At 44.3% G+C, this 24,858-nt stretch overlaps 1 protein-coding gene and 2 long non-coding RNA genes across 7 annotated transcripts in view; 1 reads left to right on the plus strand and 2 right to left on the minus strand.

Moving 5' to 3' along the window:
• Positions 1-207: 207 nt before the first annotated feature.
• LOC142017756 (uncharacterized) lies at positions 208-6,144 on the minus strand. Of its 2 annotated transcripts, XR_012646585.1 has the most exons (4): positions 4,565-6,144; positions 3,602-3,638; positions 1,495-1,857; positions 208-217 (listed from the first exon to the last, which is right to left on the minus strand). It is a non-coding gene; the product is annotated as an uncharacterized LOC142017756 (long non-coding RNA). The 2 variants fall into 2 exon arrangements; XR_012646584.1 differs by lacking the exon at positions 208-217 and having other exon boundaries at positions 1,216-1,857.
• Positions 6,145-9,659: 3,515 nt separating this feature from the next.
• On the minus strand, positions 9,660-14,518 carry LOC142017625 (uncharacterized). 3 transcript variants are annotated; one of them, XR_012646567.1, is made up of 4 exons: positions 13,333-14,518; positions 13,160-13,258; positions 12,590-12,719; positions 9,660-11,869 (listed from the first exon to the last, which is right to left on the minus strand). It is a non-coding gene; the product is annotated as an uncharacterized LOC142017625 (long non-coding RNA). The 3 variants fall into 3 exon arrangements; XR_012646566.1 differs by having other exon boundaries at positions 13,160-13,263; XR_012646565.1 differs by lacking the exon at positions 13,333-14,518 and having other exon boundaries at positions 13,160-13,326.
• Positions 14,519-22,674: 8,156 nt separating this feature from the next.
• AK4 (adenylate kinase 4) overlaps positions 22,675-24,858 on the plus strand; it is a 38,551-nt gene continuing 36,367 nt past the window's right edge. For both annotated transcript variants that reach the window (XM_075002894.1, XM_075002895.1), the window contains exon 1: positions 22,675-23,363. In XM_075002894.1, coding sequence (XP_074858995.1) covers positions 23,219-23,363 — 145 coding nt within the window. In that variant the 5' untranslated portion in view covers positions 22,675-23,218. The remainder of the gene's footprint in view (positions 23,364-24,858) is intronic.

The raw sequence follows: 24,858 nt of genomic DNA on the forward strand, positions 1-24,858 counted from the left end.
GCGCAGCAGCATGTCAATTTTAAAATGTGATCTTACCAATTGGCCTGTGCATAGTTTTAATTTCTAAATCAAGTTTCCCAGAGCGTTGAACTTTCTGATAGAACTCAGCAAGACTGAAATCATTGGCATGCAAGAAAAGTATGGTGTCTTGCACATCATGTAAATTCTGCCATCAAATGCGTTCTGCAGTACTTTGGGGACAATGAATCCATTCAGGCTAAAGGAAGTAACAACATAAAGAAATAATTATATGTAATAGCTTAAGGCAGTGGGTTGTGACCTAAGTGGATAACAAATAGTAATATGGAACCTTTCAGATCTTGCTTACTGGTTTATATCCAATCTAGATCAATAGAGCACCTACTGTAATATACATGCACTACCCTTCCAGCCCTCATCTGCAAGACCACTAATTTCTTTGTTCAACAATTCTGTTGCCATCTTTTTATAAGCATCACCCCAAAATAGTACTTGCCCTCCCTTTATTGACATTTATTTTTAATTTTAAAATTATCACCATTTCCCATGCTAAGTAGCTTCACAGGGCCAGATCCTCAAATGATAGTATGACTTCAACTGAGTTTTGCTGAGTTATGACCCCTGATGTTCTCGCCCATGACTTTATTGACTGGGCCTCATTACTCCTCTGCCAACTCTCCTCTCGTGTTGTGTCAAGTCTGCTACTGGATTGTAAATTCCTTGGGACAAAGGGCACTGTTGTATTATCTATGATAATGTGCCTACCATGCTTTGCCTGCAGTAAACTAAATAATGATGATAAAATATTGGAATGTTGACATTTGACAGTAGTGGATTAAATGAAACAAATTGATGGCTTCTGTCCCATTTCTGCTGAACATCTCTTGTCATTTTCCTATAAAACACCACCCCAATCGTTAATTGTCTGAGAATAAATATGTAGCACCTGTGAGCTGTGCTTTACTTCTCTAAAACTTTCTGCCATTGGTGCCACCAGTTCTGTCCTACAGGTACTAAGAGTGATGGAAAGGCCAGTGGAGACAAGACCAACTGCTGATCATCTCGCCGTTGTGCCATAGGCTGACGGGATTAAATACAGTGCATAAATGGTAAGAAGTTGAAAGGGCAGCTGGCATGTTGTCCACACTAGTGCACCCCACTTTTGCCACCACCCATGGTAGTAACGGTGGGAAAGCTTTGAGAATCAAAAGATGAACATAGATACCAAGGCTGAACTCCTTTCAGAGGTGGTGCCTGCAGGGTCATAGATGAAGCATATGTAAAGGATGAACTGATGGACCCTGACTATGTCCCTTATTGCAATTTCTCTTATGGATAAACTGGAAATTTGAGTTTCTTTTCCTACTGTTGTGGCCTTTTTCTTAAACAGTAACCTTGCTTTAAGCGCGTGATCTAAATTAATAGAATTTCTTCAACACCACCTCCCCCGTTTCCAAGGACCAGGATATACACAAGGCAAACTGTTGTGAATCGCTTACTTTTGTGATGACTTACTTTTAAACAGGAGGAATCTGGAGCCTGCGTAAATGCTTAAGCATATATTCCTTTTGAATTATTCAGTATATTCTTCCTGCTTCTATAGTTAATTAAATCAGAGGGCATGAGATTTTATCCTGGAGAAGGGATGAGTTATAGGAACGGAAGCCACTGAAAATCATCTAACCTTTCTTGTCCTTCTAGAAGTGCTGTTAGCTTGATGGATTGTAGTTGATGGGTTCTCTTAGCGGTGCTGACAAGCAGCAACTAAACAGAGGGATCATAACTAGCATGGCTTAATGCAAGGAGACTACTCTGTGTACGTTGTGAAGAACTGACACATCCCAAGCTGATTTTCTTCAGGAGGGTACATTCTGTAGTCTGAAAGGTACAGTGACTCATCAGAAAATACAAGATTTATTTCCCTGCTAAGTATATCCACAGACTTAATAGCTCTACAATAAGGAAATCTACAATCATTGGCCAATGGACTTTAGAAAAATATGGGGACCCTACAACCAGATTCAAACTAAGAACAAGAGTGTGACCTAATGGTATGAGCCTGGACTTAGATGCATGGCATTCCTGAGTTCCAGTCTTGCTCTGACCCTCACTCTAGGTAGCCTCTTCAGCAAGTCACTTGAGATTCCTCCCCGTCTAGTCTCTTTAAAAGAGAAAGGTGTAAGCATAGTCTAATGTGCTGCTGGGGAGTAGGAGATCTGGATTCTAGCCCCAGCTCTGTGACTACTTCTTGGACCTTGATCAAACTATATAACCCTTCTGCCTCTATTAAGTGGGGAGGGTGATGCCTGAGCTACCTTGTAAGTATTTCAATATCTAGGGATGAGATGTGCCACGTAGAGCATGTTGTTGAAGTTTCTAACAGAATTTCAAAATTGAGGGAACCCTATGAAAGCACGAGATGTGGCACATGCAGAAAACTGACTCTGAAGATGTACTGTGGTATGATTTCTAGTAGCACTGATAATGCTCCCTGTTGTGCTGGCGATAATATATGAGGTTTGTTCTTCTGTCAATAGAGGGTTTCTTTTTTCTTTCTTTTAGTCATAGGGAGGGAGGAACTTTTTGTTTTTGTTTTTGTTTTTTACAGACATGATCTTAGAAGTCTGAGCTTTGAGTGTAAAAACCAAAACACAGTCTAGAGAGTTAAAAAATCCTGAGTGGTCAGATCCAGGATCAGGGCCAAATCAAGGAATCTATGCTGAGTTGTTGCGCTGGGTTGCTGTAGTAGGTGAAAAAATTCTACTCCTTAGCCTGTGGAATGTTCTGCTAACTCTGCATCCCTAAGGGACCTTCCCCATGTGGAGGAAGGCTAGGGCACAGAGGCAATAGAAGGTACTAACCCTTTCTACCACATGCACTGTCATTGTGACAGACACAATTCAGCAATACCTTTAATCTCCCTGCTCCTTAATTCCTTGCACACTAAAACTGGACCTTTATCGGTATTAAAGGGACCTGAAAATATTAGGTGAAATCCTGGTCCCATTGAAGTCATTGAGAGTTTTGCCACTGAATTAAATGACCCAGGATTCTCCCTCACACAGAGTATGAAAATGAGACTAAGTCTGATCTAAAGCTCATTCAAAGCAATAAGAGTTTCTATTCGTTTCAATGGTCTTTGGAACAGGCCTTATCTGAAGAATTCCTTTTTAATGTATCAAAGGCATCACATTAGTAACTTGTAAATGTAATAGTCCTTTGGTAACATTAAAACCCCACTGCCAGGGACCAGGATTTCACCTAATAACAAAATCTATTTTGGAGTGCTAGTTCAGTGCTAACAAACAATGCATTCTATCACAACGAGCAGAAACAGGCCAGGTTCCACGCGATAGAAACTGTTCCCTCTGAAAAAGTAATTCTGTGAGTTAACCAAATGGAACTGGAATTCTCAACCTGGGCCTTCTGATTCTGAGCAGCTATAATGGGTAGGAGGGTACCAGTTGTGGGTGGGGTGGGGTGGTCTCTTGGTACAGAAAAAGGAGGTCCTGAGTGGGAAAAGGGCTGAGAACCACTGGAGTAAGGCAACAGGGGAAATGAATTTGGAACTACACCCAAACCATGTTAGAATTCCATGGTTTTGATTGTGGCTCAGACTCACCCTGAGGGAAATATTGGCAGTGCTGGAGGGCTTGTTTCTACATGGAAAATAAAGCAACAGATCAGTATGCATGTGGTGTGTGCGTGTTTCTAAATGTGGCACATCGGAGGAAGGAAGTGTTTTTCTCTCTCTCTCTCCCTTCCCCCATCTCCCTAACATGTATCTTGTGGTGTTTGTGTATGGCAATACATACAGCAATACAGATTTATTAAAATTCTGTCATCTGGCATGGGATCAGTATTAAGATAGGGAAGGAGGGAATCTGAAGGGTAGTTTGTCTGAGCTAGAAGGAACACAAGCCCTCGCTTAGTTCTGACACCGCAGCCTTTAAAGGCTCACAATGCTCTCGGTTCCTGTCCTGCATTGGTAGCCTCCATATAATTGTCTAAACAGGAAGTGAGAACCAGTACGTGTGCTGTTGCCCCCCCCGCCCGCCTCTGAGTTTAAACAGGCAGCTTTGCTGTGTCTTCATCGCTCTGTGAAACATGCGGGACAGCACACCCTGAAGCTATGATGACTAAGTGCAGTTAGCTGGGTGTGATTATGTAGTCTAGTATATTATAAAAACATGGATACTACAGTGTTAGTGAAGTCCTCAGCTGAGATGTGATCTGAAGCTTCTTGAAGTCAGTGGGAGTCTTGTGTCGCAGATCAGGCCTCTCATGAAAACTGTGCCAGGCTCTAGGCATTCAGCCTATTTACTCTAGGGGGGATATTCTTTTCGGAAGTTTCCTTTAAATTTCTAGCGTGACTGCCTAAGATAACTCCCCAGACAGCAAAACTCTCCCTCAGTACAGAGAAGGCAGGGCTGAGGCAGGGGTGCAGGAACAATTTGTTTAGTGAGGGTGCTAAGAGCCATTCAGCCAAACTAAACCATCTATATAATGGAAACCATTTCAAGCCAGGGGTGCTCCACCACCCCTCTACCCCGACCACACATACACACACACCTATTTCCAGTACCTATGGGTTGAGCTCCCCATCTTCCAGTTCCAATCTCAGGGGCCATGCAGGATCACGAGCTTTCCTTGGACCAAGCAAACTGGATGCATCTTCCACCCCTAGTTGTTAGCTCCCAAATGGCCTCAGAAAGAGATAAAGCAAAACACAGTATCAGGTGCTCCTGTCTTACAAGGGCTAAAGGGCAAAAATTCTACCCCTCTGCTAACTCAATAGCTGAAATAGGGCTCTGCAACCCTAGCACACCTTTGCCACATACAAAGGAGGGCCAGGGCACTCAGGCAATAGCAGATCCTCTAACTCTTTCAACCGCCTAGGCATGGCCATGTGACAGCCACAATTCAGCAACCTGATTAATCCTCCATCTCCAGCACTGCACCTTGTGCTGGCCTAATTAGGTAACAAAGGACAAATAAATACCATCCCTGGTGATCCATCAGTAGATGGACTTGGATGGCTAGAATACAATATTTGTAGATAAGTATCCAATTTAAAAATAATACATACATCAAATGACTTGTACATCTACACCTAGCAATGCAAAAAGCAAAGGTGACAATTTACTTATCTCTATTTGGAAAGTAAACTTGGGGGGGAAGAAGAACTGCCTCCTTATTCTATGTGTAACACCAACAGAGCTGTGTTGCTGGCACCAGGGATAGAACCTGCAAGCATATGGTCTGAAGCCCTGCACTCTACCACATGAGCAAAAGATCACTTGACTCCTAGCTGAGGCTGTAGAGCAGAGACTTCACTCACCCTAGATGGGGCCTCAGTGCATCTGGATACTACGTTTCCCTGCGCTGAGGAAGCATATCCTGAGCTTCTGAGACCTTCCAGCAGTTCTTCCCAGCCAATGCACCAGTCATAATGCTGACAGATCTGGGTTGCTGGCCCTAGGGACAGAACCTGTGAGCATAGGGTCTGAAGTCCTGTACTCTACCATCAGAGATGGAGACCAGCTGGCTCTCAGCTGAGGCTGTAGAGCAGAAACATCACTGAGCCCAGATAAGGTCTCAGTGCCTCTGGGTACTACATATGCATATTGTGACATTCCTAAAAGATCCTGCGCTTCCAGGCGGCTCCTTGTGAGCCTGAGAGAGGCCCCCCTCATTGCCCTGGGGCTTCCTGAAGGCAAGGGTCTCCCTTTACCAAGCCATTTTTGTCACTGGCCAGTCTGAATTTGGGGTGCAGCAGGTTCTTTCTCCACCAGCCTTGAGCTGTTCCAGCCCTACCCCAGCTGGCCAGCTCTACCAGGCAAACTGGTGGGGGAAGTCCAGTCCCACCCACAGCCCTGGACTCTGGTGATTGTCTGTATTAAAGAAAGGGTTAGAGAAGTAAAACAAAACAGGAATGGCAATATTAGATGATAGCAGGACCTATCTAACCCACTGGCCTGTCTCCAAGAAGGCATGGTATCCAGGGCCTTGGGAGAATATTTTCTTAACCCATTTGAGGTGATACTAAAAGTACACAGAACAAAGGGCCATCCCTGCCCAATGAAACTTCACAGGTAATGAGAAGGGTGCTGAATCACGTGCCTGCTTTCTCAGGAGGCATGCCAAGCTGGGAATGGACACTTAGGCTGCTTCTACGCATGCCATTTTCCCTGGCAGGTGCCATGGTAACAAGGCAATTTGAAGCAGGCTAATGAGGTGCTAACATGCATATTCAGTGCCTCATTAGCATAATGGTGGCTGCATGAATTTCGAAGTGCAGACTTTGAATTGCAGATTGACAGTGAAGATGGGGGCAGTTTTGAAATCAGCGCCCCACTTCAACATTCCCTTACTCCCACAGTACTAGATCGGAGTAAGGGAATATTGAAGTGGGGCACTTATTTCGAAACTGCCTCAATCTTCACTGTCAATCTGCAATTTGAAGTCTGCACTTCAAAATTTGTGCAGCCGCTATTATGCTAATGAAGTACTGAACATGTACATTAGCGCCTCATTAACCTGCTTCAAATTGCCTCATGGAGGCGGCATGTGTAGAAGCATTCCAAATCTGGAGGTGGCTCTTCAGCTATGAAGAAGTGTCTTTGAAACGTCAACCCTTCTAAAAGAGAATTGACCCAATGGAGCCCTCTGGTGTTAATTTTCCCGCATTGCAGCTTCATTTGGACCGGACTGAGGCTCCACTCTAAGGGCTTGTCTACACTAACCCCCTCCTTCGAAGGGGGCATGCTAATCAGCCTGAGCAGTGAATAGCCATGAGGTGCTGTGCTGCATATGCAGCAACTCATTAGCATAATTCCCACAACACTGACTTCAGAGTTGCTAACTTCAAAGTGCTGGCATGCTGTGTAGCAGCAGGCACTTTGAAGTACTTGCTCAACTTTGAAGTTTGCACAGTGGGAATTATGCTAATAAGGCGATGCATATGCAGCACAGCACCTCTTTGCTATTCTCCTATTGGGCTGATTAGCATGCACCCTTCGAAGGAGGGGGCTAGTGTAAAGAAGCCCTAAGTCTTTGCTGAGTGAAATGCCAAGAGTATTAAAAGTCTCAGCTTTAAAAAGGACCAAACATATTTTAATTTTAATGCTCATAAAATAACAGATTCTGGCTTCAACCAGGAGCAGAAAATCCACCACCTTCTTTCTAGTTCCTTTATAGTCTTTTTATCAAACTACCTAGTTCTGTGTAGTCTTTCACTCCTAAATCTCATTACAGTTTGGACAGGCAAGTATGAAATAGTTGATTGAGCATGAGATAGGGCCAGGAACTCTTGAGTTCTAATCCAAGCTTTGCCACTAGCCTGATTGGGAGAATAGTGCTTCTGTAGCTCTATAAACTAGTTCCCACTCTGAGAAAGGACAACACTAGCCCACCACTTATTTACCTAAATGGAAAGATGTGGAGGCTGAATTAATCTTTTGAAGAGGTAAATATTTATAAGAACTAAGATACTGATTTTAATAGGTCCATGAAAAAAGGAAGGTATGGCTGTCCTAACCCCTACTTGCATTTAGACCTGCACTGTATTTGATTTGATCATCTGGGTACCTGTATGGTCCTCATCACCACGGGACACAAGCACGTTCCTTTACTGACAATGGCAGTTTCCCTCTTCATTCTCTGCCACCAATAGGTGTGGTTGGGAAGGCAGGGAGGGTGACTTTAATCCCAGAGACTATCGGAGTGAAGAAGTGGGCTTTACATTTGGCTCTCAATCGTCTCTTAATTCTTGTGGCAAGGAGTGCCATAGCTGCTAGCGACTTCCATCTACTCTCACTTTATTAATAAGCATCCTTCAGACCCCATAGCATGTTCCTTCACAGCTCACAGCACTCTTTCACAGACTGCAGTTCTTGAAAGAGCTTCCAAATAGAAAAGATTGGTCAATTAACAGGCAAACACAACAGATATAAAGTGTAATTTCTTTTATTCCAGTGCAACAAGAAGTCATTTTCTTCCTCCGGTGAGTTAAGATGTACCTTTACAACAAACATGTATCTACTCTTTAACACTTGATCACCTTTTACTTTCACAAAAATAGCACGTTAGGTATCTATAAAACGACATCTTCTTCGATTTCCACTCGTTGGATTCTTGTGAAGCTAAGATGGCTGCCATCCTTCAGTTATCACAGTACTGTACCTTTAGAATAGACAGCATCAGCACTGTGATAACTGAGCCAGGGCAGCCTGTCAGTCATTATGTCCATTAACATCCTTTAAATAATAATACGTAATTTACTGTGTGCTTACATAATGTTTCTTTTCGTGCATGTTTCAAAAATAAAGATCATGTCAAATACCGACATTCAGCTCTTTGATGACACAGATGATGGGCTTATTAAATATTAGTGGAAATGAACAAAGTGTTCTGAAATTTCAGTTAATTTACGAACTGTTTGAAAATTACTTTATTGAACTGTTATCAGTATAGTTAAATTCAGTGCAGCTTTGAAGTATTTTTCAGAGCTGTGCAATCTTTGACCAATAACAGCCTTAAAAATCCATATCTACTGACCCTGTATTTAAAGAGAAAATATAATTTACTCCTTGTATGCAGATACCCTCACATTCCCTCAGTGATTATTTTTCCCTCTCACTGGGGTTGGTTTTTGGGTTTGCAACCAGCATTAGAAGTAGAGTGCTTTTCCCATACATAACCTACATGAGCAAAATCCTAAACTGGTATCACTGATGTAGTTCCACTTGAGACAATGAAGCTGCCCAAATTTACACTGCTGGAGGATCTGCATCCATTAGCTAATATTTTCATTAACAATGTGGATTACCTTGTAAGTTTCAAAGTATTATTTTTCACACTGAAAGTGATAGGACCTTGACAAAAAAAATTAAGAAGGCAAGATGTCTGTCTTGTAAAGTTCACAGTACCATCTCAGGCCTCCAATCTGCAAACACATATTTACTGACATTCAAACAAGTGTCTCCACAGCCCTGAGGTCCTTTGAGGCTCAAACCTACTCCCACTGAAGTTTTGCCATTGATTTCAGTGGGAGCAGGGTTAAATTTAAGAGACTGGGTCTACACTTGCCCCCCAACTTCGAAGGAGGCATGCTAATCAGGGCAATGGGAGATAACCAATGAAGTGCTGAGGTGAATATGCAGCACTTCATTAAGCTAATTCTCCCCCACTGCAACTTTGAAGCATTAAACTTTGAAGTGCTGGCATGCGTGATACCAATAAAGTCCATCAAATTCTTATGGAAAATCTATGTAAAATGTATTCAGTATTTTGGGGGGAAAGGCACTTTGAAGTAGCACAGGCACTTCAAGGTGCCCGCACGCAGCTACACGTATGCTGGCACTTTGACACTTCGAAGTTGCTGCGGGGGACAATAAGCCTAATGAAGTTTTGCATATTCACCGCAGCACTTCATTAGTGATCTCCCATCACCCTGATTAACATGCCCCCTTCGAAGATGGGGGCAAATGTAGCCAAGCCCAAATAGTAAAAAGCATCGACGGGGAAATGATCCTGGAGTTTGAAGAAACAGACTTGCTGTCTGGCAGGCTTGTTTGCTCAGACTGTGATGGTTGGTTTAGAATATACAGTGAAGGCTAAACGAAAACTGCTGAAATCAAGAATTACACGACAAACAATGACAGAAGCTTATCAAAATATTTTCTCAGGTTTATGTTTGAGGCATTGGTGAAAGAGGCACAGCAGTTTCTCTTTGAATACAGGCATTGAATGTAATGAATTGGTTCTGTAATGATCAGCATATTACAATGTTCCATCAGGCTTCACAATGTAAAAATATTGAATACATTTTACATAGATTTTCTATAAGAATTTGATGGACTTAATTGGTGTCATTTGTACTTAAGTATTTGTGACAGGAGAGAGCAAGAACTTTATGGATGCATAACAACAAACTAAACTGCCATAACATATTTCCTTAAGTTAAATAAAATGCTTTTAACATTCAGCAATGCTTAACATTAGCTGGACCTAAGTACTCCCAAAATGGTCTCGTACATATTTTTAACACAAGAGGGCAATAAAGAGACAAATATGAAACAAAGCTTTCCAGAAAAAAATATTTGTGCATTTTAAAAACAAATTACAAACGGGATGGGGATTTTTTAGGTCATTATAGGGGCTCTTTTGCATATTTGGCTTAATCTAATTCTTGATTCCCCCCTCCCCACCTTCTGCCCCTCTACTTTCTGATTTGCTCACCTTGATAATATTTTTCTGATTTGTCAACCTTGATTACTATTTTTGGTTATCTGTGCTTCAAATATTGAGTCTTTTCTGGTATGGCTATGATCTGAAGAAATGGGTCTGTCCCACAAAAGCTCATCACCTCATAAACTACTTTGCTAGTCTTTAAAGTGCTACTGGACTGCTTTTTTGTTTTCAAATTACAAACATGTTACATGAACAAGGGACCAATCAATATATTATACATTACTGTTCCAGGAGGCAAGTACGGATGGACAAATATATACAAGAATGTTCAGATATATATTTGCTGTCAATTGCAAATTTATGAGTACCTTTACAATAATTTGCCATTTTCTTTAAAAGTAGGCATACATATTTATTAAAAATTATATTAAAAATAAATGTTTCCTGGATTTCAAAATGTAATAACAAGAACTTTATAAAGTAGAAAAATGTCATTAGGGCACCCTATTAACATTACAAAGGCTGGATGCTTGAGTGTATTTACATTTTGCTTACAATTATCTGATATTTACTCTGCCTTCTTAACACTCACCTTCTTTTCTGGAATAAAAAGGAATATTTTCTGCATGGTCAGGTACCATAGGTCTCAAACATGAAAGCATATAGAAATAGTTCCTCTGATTTCAAAGTGAAACATAAATTTACTCAAGTGCATTATTCGGTATGTATTTTTGTTCAGTTTAAATCAGAGGCATTGCAAATACTTCAACTTGATTTTCATTTTTTCAAATTCCATGTTCTATTTTTGTAGTCAGATTTTAAAAAAAAATCTATTCACACTGTTTTTATTGTTGCTTGTTTCCCCACACCCACTTTCTACTCCTCTATTCTTTTGGGGCTGGTAACTTACCAGGTCTCTTGAGCATTTTGAAATAAACACTCCTTTTGACTAGAGTCTAAAAACTGAATTGGCTATTTGCCCTCCACCTGTAAGTGAAACTTTTCTTTCTTTTTTCCTAGCATGTAGTTTGGAATACAGCTCTGATTTCTATAGGTCAGCTCTTACACTGAATATGAAGTGCTGTCTTTTGTCCAGAGCCATGAAAAAAAAAACCATTTTTATTACAAACAGTTTATTCAATGTGTGATCTTGACAGCAGAAAACTGCAATCACAGGGATATAACTGATTTTTAGGCTATTCACCAAGTTAATGGAATTTTAATATGACAAGATGTCCTGTCTACGGTGCAGGTCCATCAGCTCAACGTAAAAGGCTCTAGTTGGCCAGGACAGTTATTAAAGCAATGCAATATTTTCTATGGATTTAAACTCCTCCTCTTTATTCATTTCTAAGTGAGGTAGGAGAGAGGTACATTCAACAAGGTAAGATTCTCCTATCCAGGAACCTCTTGCAGTGGTTATTATAAAATCTTCCCCATCCATTATCTGTGTTCTGTGCCACTCCTCCTGCCAACACTCACCCTTTTAGTCCCTTGCATTCCCTTCCCATCTTAAACATCTAGGAGCTGCTGCATTAACAGTCTGATAGATGAGTTCCAACTGCTGCTATTGGTGCACCAAAGGTATGAATAATTAAATAAATAAATCTCTAAAACATTATTAATCATTCATCAGCTACGGTCTGTGGGCTATTCAGCCTCATTTCTGGAAACAACAGCTCACAGCGGCCCCTTCCTGAAAAATACACAGAAATATTCAACCAACTCAACACCGGCCACCTGACTGGCTCCCCTGCCTCCTATTTACCCCTGCCCTGGAACAACCTCTCCCGCCTAAGGGAGATCGAAGGGGGATGGGATGGGATGGGATGCTCTTGTTTTCAGCTCAGGCTGCACTGAAACTATCTAATCAAAATCAAAGATGCTGGCATGGCAAGCACGATGGACTTGGGCCTTGTCACTTATTAGCCACGGCGGCAGGGGGAATGCCCCCATGCTGGGTTAATGTATACTTAACTCGGTCAAGAAACAAGGGGGTGATCTAGGTTCTGGCTCTGGACTGGCTGAACCTGCCCTGCTAGGCCCTCTCTTAGCAATACTCTGGCAGGTCAGTAAAAGCTGAAGGGATCTGCAGGTGTGACCCCCAAGGGGGCAGAGTGGGCAGGCAGGAGGCCACAGACAATAGGAAGAGCGCCTCTGGCTCTCTCCCTTGCTCATCTCAGGCAGCCAAGGAAGTAGCAGTGTCTACCGACGTGCCCCCATCAAACAAGTGTCTGTGGCGTGTCTGGGAAGGGCGTGGGCACCTCTGGCCCGGTCCCCAAGCCCTGAGGGCGGCTGCTGCGCCTGTACCCGCCGGCCTGGGGAGCGAATGGGAAAGTGACAAGCGCAGGGAGCAGGCGGCTGGAGCGAGACTCCAGCCCCGGCTTGGCTCCTCCTTCCCGTTTGGAAAGCTCACCCCAGCGAGCCGGGGAGACTCCACCATCTTCCTCCTCCTCTTCCCAGGCTCCTCCCGCTGGATGCTTCATGTAAACAAGACCCAGGCTATATTTACAAGCGCTGGACGGAAAGGAACCAGTGCCAGGGGCCTGAAGGAAAATAACAGTGTGCAGCATGAAAACCCGCACCCCTCCCGCGAGGCCAGGGGCTGGGGGACCTCCCGGGCGCACAGCCGGCTCCCCAGCCCCATGCAGCACCGCCCGCTCGGTACCCCATCTCTGCAAACCCGTCCCCACAGCAGCCAGCGCCCGCTCCGTGGGGCTGCTGTCAGCGTGCGAGGCGGGGCTGCCTACCACGCAGCCCGCTGCGGGGAGCCGCGTGCGAACAAAAACAGGGCTGGCTCCGGGCAGCTGCCGCGAGCCAGGGGCAGGGCTCCGTAAAGCAAAGGCCAATCCCCCCCCAAAACTCTCCTGCCTGGCGCTCCCCCACCCCCCGCTACCGCCCCAGCCCGGCAACTCCCGCCTGTTCCCCAGCCCGACCTCCTCGGCTGAACCCCCCTCGCCCCCCGCCTCGCAAAACATAAACAAACCTCTGGCTGTAGTTGCCAGCGCGGGATCAGCAGAGGAGAGCACAGGGCTCGTGATGCCACGATTGCAACGCCCTGCAAAACACACACACACACACCCCTCTGCGCTGCAAAGGGGTGCGCCGCGCTCAGCCGCAGCCCGCGCACCCCCTATTCCCTGCCCTCTGCTCACCCACCTTTGCGGCCGGAGCGCCTTTTCTTTGTTCTTCGCGATCTTTGCATGAAGATTATCTAATGACGCAGCATAGACTCGCCACAACGTGACTGTCGCCATTTTTCTGTTTTTATTATATCTCTCTGCCATGTGATTAAAAAAAAAAAACTTCCGGGTCTCATGACCAGAAAAGACCAAAACAAAAACGGAGACAAGACACAACTTCACACACACCCACACACACACACACACGGAGGCGAGTGTCTTGTCTCTCCTTGTATCCAGGGCGGCGTCCCAGCTGTCAGAAGTCGAATCACAAGCAACCGGCGCGCGCCGCTTCTAGCTCTGTAGGATGCAATTGTCTGGTAGAGAAAGTCGCCCCTCACTCACGTTCTGCCCCTGATTGATAATGGGGGACTCGAAGAGGTTGAGAGGAGGCCAGCTCTTGTTCTGCTTGACCGAATGCCTCCAATTTCCACACAGCTTTCTGCTGAGTCTGGTCATGCTTCATAGTCATAAAAAAGTTAGCCAAGTAAAAGCATTTTAAATCGTTCTTAAAATGACCTGGCTGCTCCCTGTTGATAGCAAAGATTTCAACGAGCGAGGCTGAAAGGCATAGTGGTTTGGTATGGCAGGGTTCCTTATAAGCCTCCTGACAGAAGCTGCAGAGATAGAGGCAAAAAAGTTAAAGCATTTTTTTAAAATAGTTTCTCATCAGAGAAGCATTACGCAGACTGCAAATGGATCTATAGGAGCGAAGGTAGATAAAACTGTGGGTTCACTAACCAGCCATGACCGTATCCCAAGGAAACATCTACAAACTAAAAACGAGACGTAATACCATTTTCTCTGTCCTTGGGGACTGATACCATCAAATCACCTTACTAAAAAAATCTGTTCCCCCTTTTATTAACACCACCTTAGATTAGTAAAACCAGGATTTATAAAAATAGGGATGAGCAAACAAATCGTATGTCCTTCCCTCTTTTGTTGGACTTATGATTACCATATTTTATTGTATTTGTAGCTCATTTAATGACTTTGATGCACAATTTGTATGCATGATTTATCCCCATCATATAAGGTGATAAATTTGCACATTATGATCAGTAAATTTGTTTACTCATGCCATAATAAGCAAATCATTTTTTCTTTTTAATTTATAGAACCTTTTAAATTTTAGTAACAACTGCAATGCACTAATTTCAGGAACTGGACTGTGTACACCATTGGTTTTCAATCAGTGTGCTGTGGCATGCTGGTGTGTCATGAGAACTGTCCCAGTGTGCCATGAAATTTCATCAATTTCCTCTTGCTGTGGCTCTTCACAGAGTCACTTGGGAGGAAATTGAAGACCCCACATCAGCTGGGGCTCAAGTAGCAAGGCTGCCTGTGTCCCAGCTGGTGTGGGGTTTGTGAATCCCCCTCACCCTTCACCCCAGGTGGCTCTTTGCAGAGCCACTGTGAGGAGAAATGCTGATCCCTCAGGACCACCTTTGCACTGGGAGACAGCTGAAATGCTGCTTCCCAGCCCAAACAAGCTGGGGAGCCCACCCCCTACTCCCTGTTGTGTTGGAGCTGGGACATAGTTTAAATGCCACATCCTGGCTCCAATGGCATGCTTTCAGTAGTTACTGGCTTACTCAACATCCCTAGCATGGCACTGGGCAGACTTTGAAAATGTGTCAGCTTGCTGTGGAAGATGGTGTATTCTGTGGTGGGGTTGAAACATGAATAAATTTGATCTTTGTTTAGCTTGTTGTATGCACTACTATTTTGCAAACCTCTCTGCTAAGACTATAATCATAGTAAATGTATGTAAATGTGATGTTTATGAGCAATCAATTCAGCAGAAAAAAGGTGGGTGTGCCATGATACTGAAAAGGCTGGGAACCACTGGTCTGGTAGAGTTCCTTGGGAAATGTGACAGTGTCATGCATGAGCACCTAGGATTAGTAGTTCATAAAGAAATTATGAATCATTATTGCATCAAAATAATTCAGAATGAATTGATTAACCTTATGGCAACGAAGGTAATTGGTAACATATTGATGCAGTTTGCCAAGGCAAAGTAACAGTTCTCAAACTGTAGTGCACGGACCCGTGGGGGTCTGCCAGCTGGTTCCCCTTCCTACCAGCTTGTTGGAGCCAGGACATGGCATTTAAACCCTGTCCCAGCTTCAACACACTCCCTCCCTGCCACCCTCCCACTTGCTGCAGCAGGGAGTGGATGTGAGCTCCCCACCAGCTCGTTCAGACTGGGAAGCAGCATTTCAGCTGCTCCCCAGCATGAACGGGGTCCTGCAAGGTCAGTATTTCCCCTCACGGTGGCTCTGCAAAGAACCACCATGCAGGGAGGAGGGGGAACTGACAAATTCTTTTCCAGATGGGAATCAGGAAGCCTTGCTGCTTGAGTCCCAGCTGGTGTGGGGTCATCTCTGCTCCCCGCAGTGGCTCTGCAAAGAGCCACAGTGAGGGGAAATTGACAATATTTCATGGAACACTTGGATAGTTCTTATGGCACACCAGCATGCCATGGCACGGTGGTTGAAAACCACTGTACAAAATCAAGGAAATTATTGTTATGTTCAGTGAACAACTTATCTGATGAACCTGGAAAGCCAAATTATTTTTGCAAGGAAGAAAGTAATGAGATGAGATGCTTGAGCACGACCTTCCAGTGCTGGGTTTCTACATGTTCTGGTTTTCTGCAGCTACACATTTAGCCAGCTTGAACTTCAACTCAATTTCCTATCATCTGGAATAGGCCATAAGATGGCCAGCTGACTTTTCATATTGCTTCAGAACATCAGCTAAATTATGCCAGTAATTGCACAAACAGTGATTTGGCATTCTTGTGAACTATTTTCCAGCAAAACTAAAACATTTGTTATTTGCTTTTGAGTAAGTTACTGAATGCCAACTTAGTTTCTGACCATTCTTGATCACCCTTTTGCATTGCAACCTTGAAAAATGTCAGTCCTGCTCATTTATGGGGAACATCATATCCTTGATTTTGTCCTGCCCATTCAACATTGTATGATCAATACTGGCAGAGCTTAGAGTTGCCAGCCATAGAGCGGTATCTGATGTACAGATTTGTGATGTGCAGTTTTTGTCACTGGTGTTTTTGTCAACATGTGAGGCTTATTCTTTCTTTATCATATCCTCTTTCCCATGTAAGCTAGTTTTTTTTTTTTTGTATTATTGCTTTCCTTATCATCTGTGCCACATTCTTCTTTATCATCACTCTCCTTTACACTGCCAGGAAAACTGGATGATTCTCCATCACTTTCCTCTCATTTCCATTCCTCATATTTGGGGAAATCTGCTAATTCCTTTGTAATAGGACTTCCATCATTTACAGTTTGCTCTTTAATTCCTTCTGCACTGGGACAATTGCTGCTGCCTGAAGCTCAGCCAATGCTGTTCTGTTTTGCTATTTTCCCATCAAATGTACCTTTGCTGCCAACTAGATTGCAGCTGAACATTTTGCTTCTTATACTGAGCTCCAGAAGGATTATTCAGGGCATCTTTTATTTTCTACAGTGGAAAACAGGCAGTATTAGGGACAGCAAAAGTCTTTGTTCAGCAGTCTTAAAAAGTCTTCAAACATGTTAAGCAAAAAAGTAGCGATATTTAATTTATATTGTTGTGAGGGGAGGGCTTCTGTAGGTAGCTCTGACATGTCATTTAATATGACCCTTTTTAGTCACGTCTTACACTCTTCGGATCTTAAAACACAAATACAGTTTACACAATAAAACAAGGTTCACAATATTGCAGCTGGGGTCTCACTTCTTTCTTATATCTTGCTGACTCACCCTGCTCTTTTTATACCTACAAGGGCCTGGCTGATATTTTAGGAGGTTCAAGGAAAATGTAGTTCTCAGAAAATCTGGAAGGTTTCAGAGTGCCTGAAAAGAACAGTTTTATTCAGCGAATGTTTACAGCCAAACAAAGCCAAATTGCACATGATAAGAAAGAAAGCACATATAAATCATCTGCAGCGCAGAGGTGGGTTACAGCAGTAACAAGCACCTAACATGGCTAAGGAGCACACATCATAGCCTGCCTTGCCCCAGATACATATTTTTTGTGCATTACACATAAGCCAATAAGTAACCCCTGGGCAAACCTCCATAATATATAGCAGAGTCTTAGCCTATCACCATAAGTAAATACAGTAATGGGTGAATTTGCCACTATTGGGGATAAGTCCTAAGATGTTTTAAAAAAAATTTAGCTCAGTCCAATTAAACTCAGTCTGTCAGGTATTTTTACCTCAAAACATTCTATTTTCCCTTTTGTCACTAACAACAAAACCAGTACTCCTGGGCTTGTGCTTTAGGCAGTCACCTGCCTTTAGATATGACCAGGGAGGAGGCAGGGAGAGCATTGCACATCTTCCTCTTCTGCTAAAAGCCAAGGGTTCCTTGCAGAGGCACCAACTTCTCATCTTGCTGGGGTGTGTGTGTGTGGGGGGGGTGCTGGACCCACTCCCACACCCCACTCCTGACACTGCCCCAACTCCATTCCTTTTCCCAACCCCAACCCCATCCCCACTCTCCCTCTCCCAGATCTTGAACACTGCAAATCAGCTGTTTGCAGCACTCCAGAAGCAGTGGGAGGGAGGGGCAAGAATTAGTAAGCACAGGGCTGCCTGCAAGCAAAAGGCATGGGGAGAGCTGTGGAGAGGGGAGAAGTTGGCATTGTTGTTAATTTTTCTACTTTGGAGCATCCACAGAGTCACTCTCCCTCTTTTCTTTTTTGGTCACTGAGAAATTGCTCCTCCCCTTTCAATCTACTTATTTGAAACTTAAAATGCTAAGTATCTGACTGACTGCTTACTGTCTATACTCTTTATTAGCTTGGATAGACACCTTTTTGGTTCTCATGTACAAGCACAATGATCTTTGATTTCCATTAAAGGTTAAACTTTGCAAAAAAACCTGCTTTGCAGTTATTAATTTGTTACCAATCATGAAACTTTAAATTAATTACAGGATTTCCAAAGCTTTAGACAAAAAAAATCGTGACAAAAATTATGTGATTGAGTCAGTTAACTTTTAGGACACCCTCCTAGTGTAGAGGTTAAATCATGAGAGAAAAGCCATTTTTCCTGTTCCTCATACCAAGACATCAGATACACCAAGAGAATTGAGACGGGGTAGCAGTCAGTGGAGGGAAGCATAAACCAGTAGTGAAAGGGGCAAGGGAATTGGACTAGCACAGGGGTCTGCACTCTAAAGAGCAAGAAGAGCCATTTTTTCAAATTCAGATACAAAATTGACACTTCAAGAGCCGCAATGCATGTGAATATGAGACAGTCCTTAATAAATAAAGTTAAACCATACGTTTTGTTACCCCTCTTTTAAGAACAGCACACACACAATGATTTGTACCAGTTAGAAAGTTAAGTTACCCCCATCTCCAGGCTTTACCCACCTCAGCCCCCAAATCCAACCCCTATCCCCAAGCTTTACCCCCCCATCCCCAGACTTAATTCCTCTCAGCCCCAAATCACCTCCCACATCCCCAGGATCAACCTCCCTCATGGCAAGATCTGCTGCTGCTCCTCCATGGCTGCAACCTCCCCTGCTGCTCCTCTCTGCCTCCTTCTCAGTGTGGCTTTGTGGTTCCAGCAGGGGCAGGCTCAACCACCTCTCCCCGCAGCTGTCCTGCAGGTTTAGGCTTCCCCCACGTGCAGCATCGGTGGCTTCCTGCCCTGATGGCTTTCTCTTCCAGGGCTCTCTGCCAAAGCTGACTGCTCAGCTGCTCTGGACGGTGCCACCATTTAAACAAAAAAACTGAATTCAGTTGGCTTAGTGGCAGGCGCTTAATGGTGCTTGGAGCTGCAAGTGGATCCTTAAAGAGATGCATGCAGCTCCAGAGCCACAGGTTGCCAACCCCTGAACTAGCAGCATAAAACCTTCATGGCAGTCATGTTTCTGATTCCACTGAAAACTGTTCATCCCAACACAATAAGAAGCTAAGGAACAGGAGCATATAAAGCTGCTGACCATGGGCATGTCTGCATCCCTTTCTAACTCCATTAGGTGACCTGCTGTCACCAAGATTTTCATGACACACCGGATCGATAGTTGTTGGGGACAGCCAGATTAATAAAGGAAATAGCCAAATAAAACACTCTACTAGGACCCCTACTGGATTCCATCTGTGCTGTTCATCCAGAACTATTTTGTATCACCCAGGAAAAACAGGACCTCCAGGAAATGCTTTATGACAGACATAATCCTTTCATAACACCTTGCCACCTGGAACCTACCTTTTCTGCTCTGGAAGGCATGAGTTCAGTGCTCATGTGTGGTCAAACAGGATTCAGGATGAAGCATCAGGAATATCAATGGGATAGGAAGAAACATTTTCCTGTGTATAAATCTGAAGACACCCCTTAGTTAAACTTCCTAGAAGCCTACTTGAGTCACACACTAAAATCAGTCTTGTTCTGGTTGGATGCTCCTAGGTGTGAAGGAAGAGATGCTTCTGGTGTTTTTTAGCAATGGAGGAAAGAAATGCAGTGCACTCTCTTGATAAAAGCTGAACATTTTTTTCTGATGCCTGTTGGGAATTAACAGAATTCAACAGTGCTGAAGCCAGAATGCAACAACTCTTTACTATTGTGATTCCTTGTGTGATGACCTTTACATACACTTTTGTGCTTTGGACTCTAGTCACAAGGGGCTGAAACAAGCAAACAAAGCTAGTGTCTGGGAATAGGTACCAGCTAAGGACAATTTATCCTTTACTGCTTCTGGTCCATTTAATTTGGACTCTTGATTTTTCCTGTTCCTAACCTTTGTCATGAACTTGCGTCTTGGGCTTTGCCATCTATGGGTGACTAGCTTTTATTATTCCCCATCTTGTTAGCATTCAATACTGTTGCAGTGCTTTCTGTCTCTCTTCTCATCTCTTTCGCGAGGTGACCTTTTAAATAAAGAGACTACCTAGGCCAAGGATTCGGCAGTTTGTAGATTTTAATGCTTTCTGTTCCATTTGTCTCTGGAGATGGGCTCTTGCGGATAGGTAGGAAATTTAGGTTGGGCATCTCACCTGCTCCATCCACCTGATCTGGGAGATGGGCTCATGACAAAGTGTAGGGATTTGAGGCCCATATTGCTTTTCCTTCTGTAGACTTCCAAGCACTTTACAATGGTGATAAGTCTCACAGGGGGAACTGAGTTAGTTTGTATCTACAAAAATGATGAGAAGTCCCATAGCTACTAAAAAAACCAATAGATTTATTTGGGCATAAGCTTTCATGAGTAAAAGCCACTTAGTCAGAAGCAAGAATCCATGCATCTGATGAAATGGTTTTATCCAAAAAAAAAAAAGCTTATGCTCAAATAAAACTGTTAGTTTTTCATGTGCCACAGTACTTTTTGTTGTTTTTACAAAGGTGGGTAAGTATTATTTTCCCAAGGTATCAGGTCCCAGAGCACGTCCATGACAAAGCCAGGGACAGAAGCTAGATCTTGTGACTCCCAAGGAGGAGGAGACACTGACAGAGCTGGAAATTTCCAGATTTGAAGAAGTGGGTCTGTCCCATGAAAGCTCATCACCTAATAAAGTATTTTGTTAGTATTTAAAGTGTTACAGGACTGCTTTTCTGTATTGTGAAGATACAGACTAACATGGCTTACCTCCCTGTGACTATTCACAATACTTGAGTGGCATTCATTAGAACACAGTTAACTATTTACCTGGTTCCTTGAGCCTGAAAAATAAATCCCCATCAGTATGTATTAAAATCAAAACCTCTGTGTGTGCAGCTCTATTTGTACAGGTAGTGGCTTGACTCCCACGTAAGAAATAGACCAGGCATGCCACCCAAGGACCTGCCCAGTACACTACAAGACTGTGGGGGAGAAATGATTTGTGTTCTTGGGGTTATTACATTAATATGGCACTGAATAAGAGAAGTTTGATAGACTAGAGAATCACATGATGGTTAGTTTAGCTTGGCTTGAAAGAAGTCAGCTCCAGATATTTTACAACATAGAGAGCATTTCTGTATGTGGACATAAAGCACATTCCCAGATATTGTAGCATTATGCTAGTGCTTCAAACCTGAGAGTCACCTAACTAGTCTGTTTTCATTGTCCCAGCAGGAGGAGGAATCAATAAGCAGCAAAGGTGAAGAGAGGGGAAAGGTTATAATTAAAAATATACTTCAGTTTTAGTCATAAAGTTATTGGTAACATTGTTAAGGCATTTGCCTTTAAAAGAAAATGTAATTTTGGAACTTGACCATGGCCCTTTATAAACAATTCAAAACAAAGGAGTACTGTATCTTTCCCAACTGAATGAGACTTGGCAAGTTTGCTACATTGTAAATATTTTGTATTCCCGTGCAGGTGCTCTATACACACCATAACCATAATCTACAAAATAAACAGCTATTTTCATAATAGCCTCTATGGTAATATGCTGTACCAGCATAGCATCTAAGAGGTTTCAGTGATGAAGTGTATGAATGAGTCCACTCTTTCAAGATCTGTACTTTGAGAGACAGCCCCTAATTTAGTGCCTAATGGCTCATGACCCAGAGCTGCTGAAAATCATTCCATCAAGAATAAAATGATGTTTTGAAGCAGTAAGCATGAGAAAGTTTCCAGGTGGTAAGGTGATTTGGGCCACCTACACAACATTGTGGGAGTGGGAGCCTTTAAAAATTGTCCCTTGTTTTTCATCAGGCTGGCCTTTCATGTAGTTCCCCTGAACAGACTCCTTCCCTGACATGACAGGGGCTAAGGACTATCCCAAAGACACCCAATTAATAGTTATCAAATAGGAAGTAGGCTTAAAACAAACATCAGGAGGCACTTCTTCACACAAGGCACCATCAACCTGGGAAACTCATTGCCAGGGGATGGCTGAAGCACAAAAGTGGGTTCAAAAAGTTCATAAAAGCCGGGTCCAGCAGTGGCTCTTAGCCAGGCTGGTCAAGGACACAGCCCCAGGCTCTGGTATCCTCTGACTGCCAGAAGCCAGGATGGGGCATCAGGGGATGGATCAGTCAATAGGCGACTGCTCGCTTCAGTCCCCTCTGCAACACCAGCCACGACCAGAAGCGGGAGGTGAGGATGCCGAGCCTATTGGCCATTCAGGGTCTCACGTGTTGCCGGCTACCTCCCAGGCGTTCCCGCAGGGCGGGAAGGGGAGTGGCTGGCTGCGATTTGCAGTCCTTGGGGGCGGTGCCTTTTGCGGGAGGCGGGACGGAGCGGGACACGCGAGCCAATCGGAGGACTGTCCCGTCGGGGGCGGGGTTGGGCGGATGACAGCTTTTAGCGGCGGCTGTGCTCTTCCCGACTGCTGCCGGGGCTGCCATTAGCACGTACAGCCCGCGAGCTCTTAAAGGCGTAGGCGGCCGCGGTTGCGGCCGCGAGGTGGAGTAGCAGCTAGACGGGGTTATGTTGGGTCAGTAGCGCGCTGTGGGACAGCCCCGCGCAGATTTCAAACGCCATTTTGCAGGTTGTTCTCCCCTTTTCCCCCCCCACCCATGCCCCCGGCGCTTCGGCTGAGTTTGCCCTTTTCTTTGGAAGCGCCGCAGGTGCAAGCCGGTGGGGGAAGGAGGCGCCTCCCGGGCAAGGCAGGCTGGGGAGCCCCGGGAGCGCCGTCACTGGGAGCTTTGGAGGCAGCGGGGGAGACCTGCCCACGTGCAAAGAACCCCCGGCTCCCCGCGGGAGTTGCGAGCAGCTGCGTTGCAACTTTGGGGACTCCCCCACCCCCAGTGAGTTGCCGGGCCGTGCAGCCTCTGCCCCAGCAAGCTGCGCTCGGGAAGCGGAGCCGGGGCGGCTGCTTCCCAGGTCGTTTGGCCCCTGCGCCGTAACTTTGCCCGGGTGGCTGCCGCTCAGCTGGGAGCTCTGATTGCGCGAGAGGCTGCGATGGCTTCCCGACTCCTGCGAGCCGTGGTGCTGGGCCCCCCTGGCTCTGGCAAAGGGACCGTGTGCCAGAGAATCGCCGAGAGCTTCGGGCTCCAGCATCTCTCCAGCGGGCACTTCCTACGGGAAAACATCAGGGCGAAGAGCGGTAAGTGGGATGGGCGAGATTGCCCAGCTGCTGCTCGCCCGGGGGCGCCTACGTGTTCCCTTGCATGTAGGAGGCGCCCCACGTGCGAGCGAGCTGGGCTTGCGAGCTGCGCGGCGAAATGTCTCAGGTGGGCAGATGATCCCCAACGCTGTTTGTCCCGGGAGAGGAATTATGTCCGGAAATCGGGCTCTTTGCAGAAGGTTCATGCGCTCAACCCTGGTTACCAACAGTAGCTCAAACAGCCAGTCTGCAGGTTTGTGTGTGCGGTGCCCCGTACACTGCATAACCCGCTGGTACCCTGAAAACAACAGTCCCTTAGCACCTTAAAGGCTATTTTATTCGTGAGTCTCGTTACCGAATAAACAACATAGTTAGTCTTAAGGGTGCTACAGGACTGCTTGCTCTTTAGTGAAGCTACAGACTAACACCGGCTACCTTCTGAGACTATTTACCACTCTTACCTTGGTCCCAGTGCAGAGCTATAGAACCTAACAACCAGTTCCTCACGTTTGCGTTGTCCTTTAATGCAATCTCTGCCCATTAGTATGGGGTGTGATGAGGTTGCCCAGTCTTTAATCTATTTAGGACACCATCATCTGTAACATCGTGGATGTGGAGTTTAAAAAAAAAAAACGCAACCGTGTAAAAGCAAAAGTTCTTAGCTGATGAGACTTGCAAGTGATCCATTAACAGGAGCAAATCGTGCCTCTGGGCAAGGGTGGGATTAAGAACAGGTGAGGCCCTGGGACAGCAGTCACTAGAAGCCCCACCCCAATATTAAAATATTAATGCAACCTCATTTATGCTTTAAATTTATTCATGCTTATTATTATTCACGGTACATCAGTTAGTTTTAAAATAAGAATTACACTTTATTTTTTGTTCCTTTAAAGTAACTTGTTTTAACAAAATGGTGTTATGGGGCCCTGGGGCCCCTGCCCCTTTTGGCCTTATGTTAATTTGTCTCTGCTCTTGGCACAATTTGAAATGCACAAAGGTTTCCCTGAAGTAGGGATGGGAAAAGAATGCTCTTATCAGTACAAAAAGGCAGTCCAGCAGCACTTTGAAGACTAACAAAATAATTTATTGGGTGATGAGGTTTTGTGGGACAGACCCACTTTTTCAGACCATAGCCATACCAGAATGGACTCAATATTTAAGGCACAGAGAACCAAAAAGAGTAATCAAGGTTGACAAATCAGAAAAATATGAGCAAGGTGAGCAAAGAGAGCTCACCTTGCTAGTATTTTCCTGATTATAAATTATTTTGTTAGTCTTCAAAGTGCTACTGGACTGCACTTTTTTTTTTTTTTGACAGTATATAGACTAGCACGGTTATCTCTCTGTTACTGCTTCCTATCAGTGTTATTAATATCAATGAATACATTGCAAATAGCTTTTGCAATTCACTATGTATGTGGTGGTTTGTTTTTTTTTTAGAATTTCCTCACAATTTTAAATGTCCTGTTTTCTCATAGCTAAATCCCCTCAATTA

This window comes from Carettochelys insculpta, chromosome 9, assembly GCF_033958435.1.
Source record: "Carettochelys insculpta isolate YL-2023 chromosome 9, ASM3395843v1, whole genome shotgun sequence".
Lineage (NCBI taxonomy): Eukaryota > Metazoa > Chordata > Testudines > Carettochelyidae > Carettochelys > Carettochelys insculpta.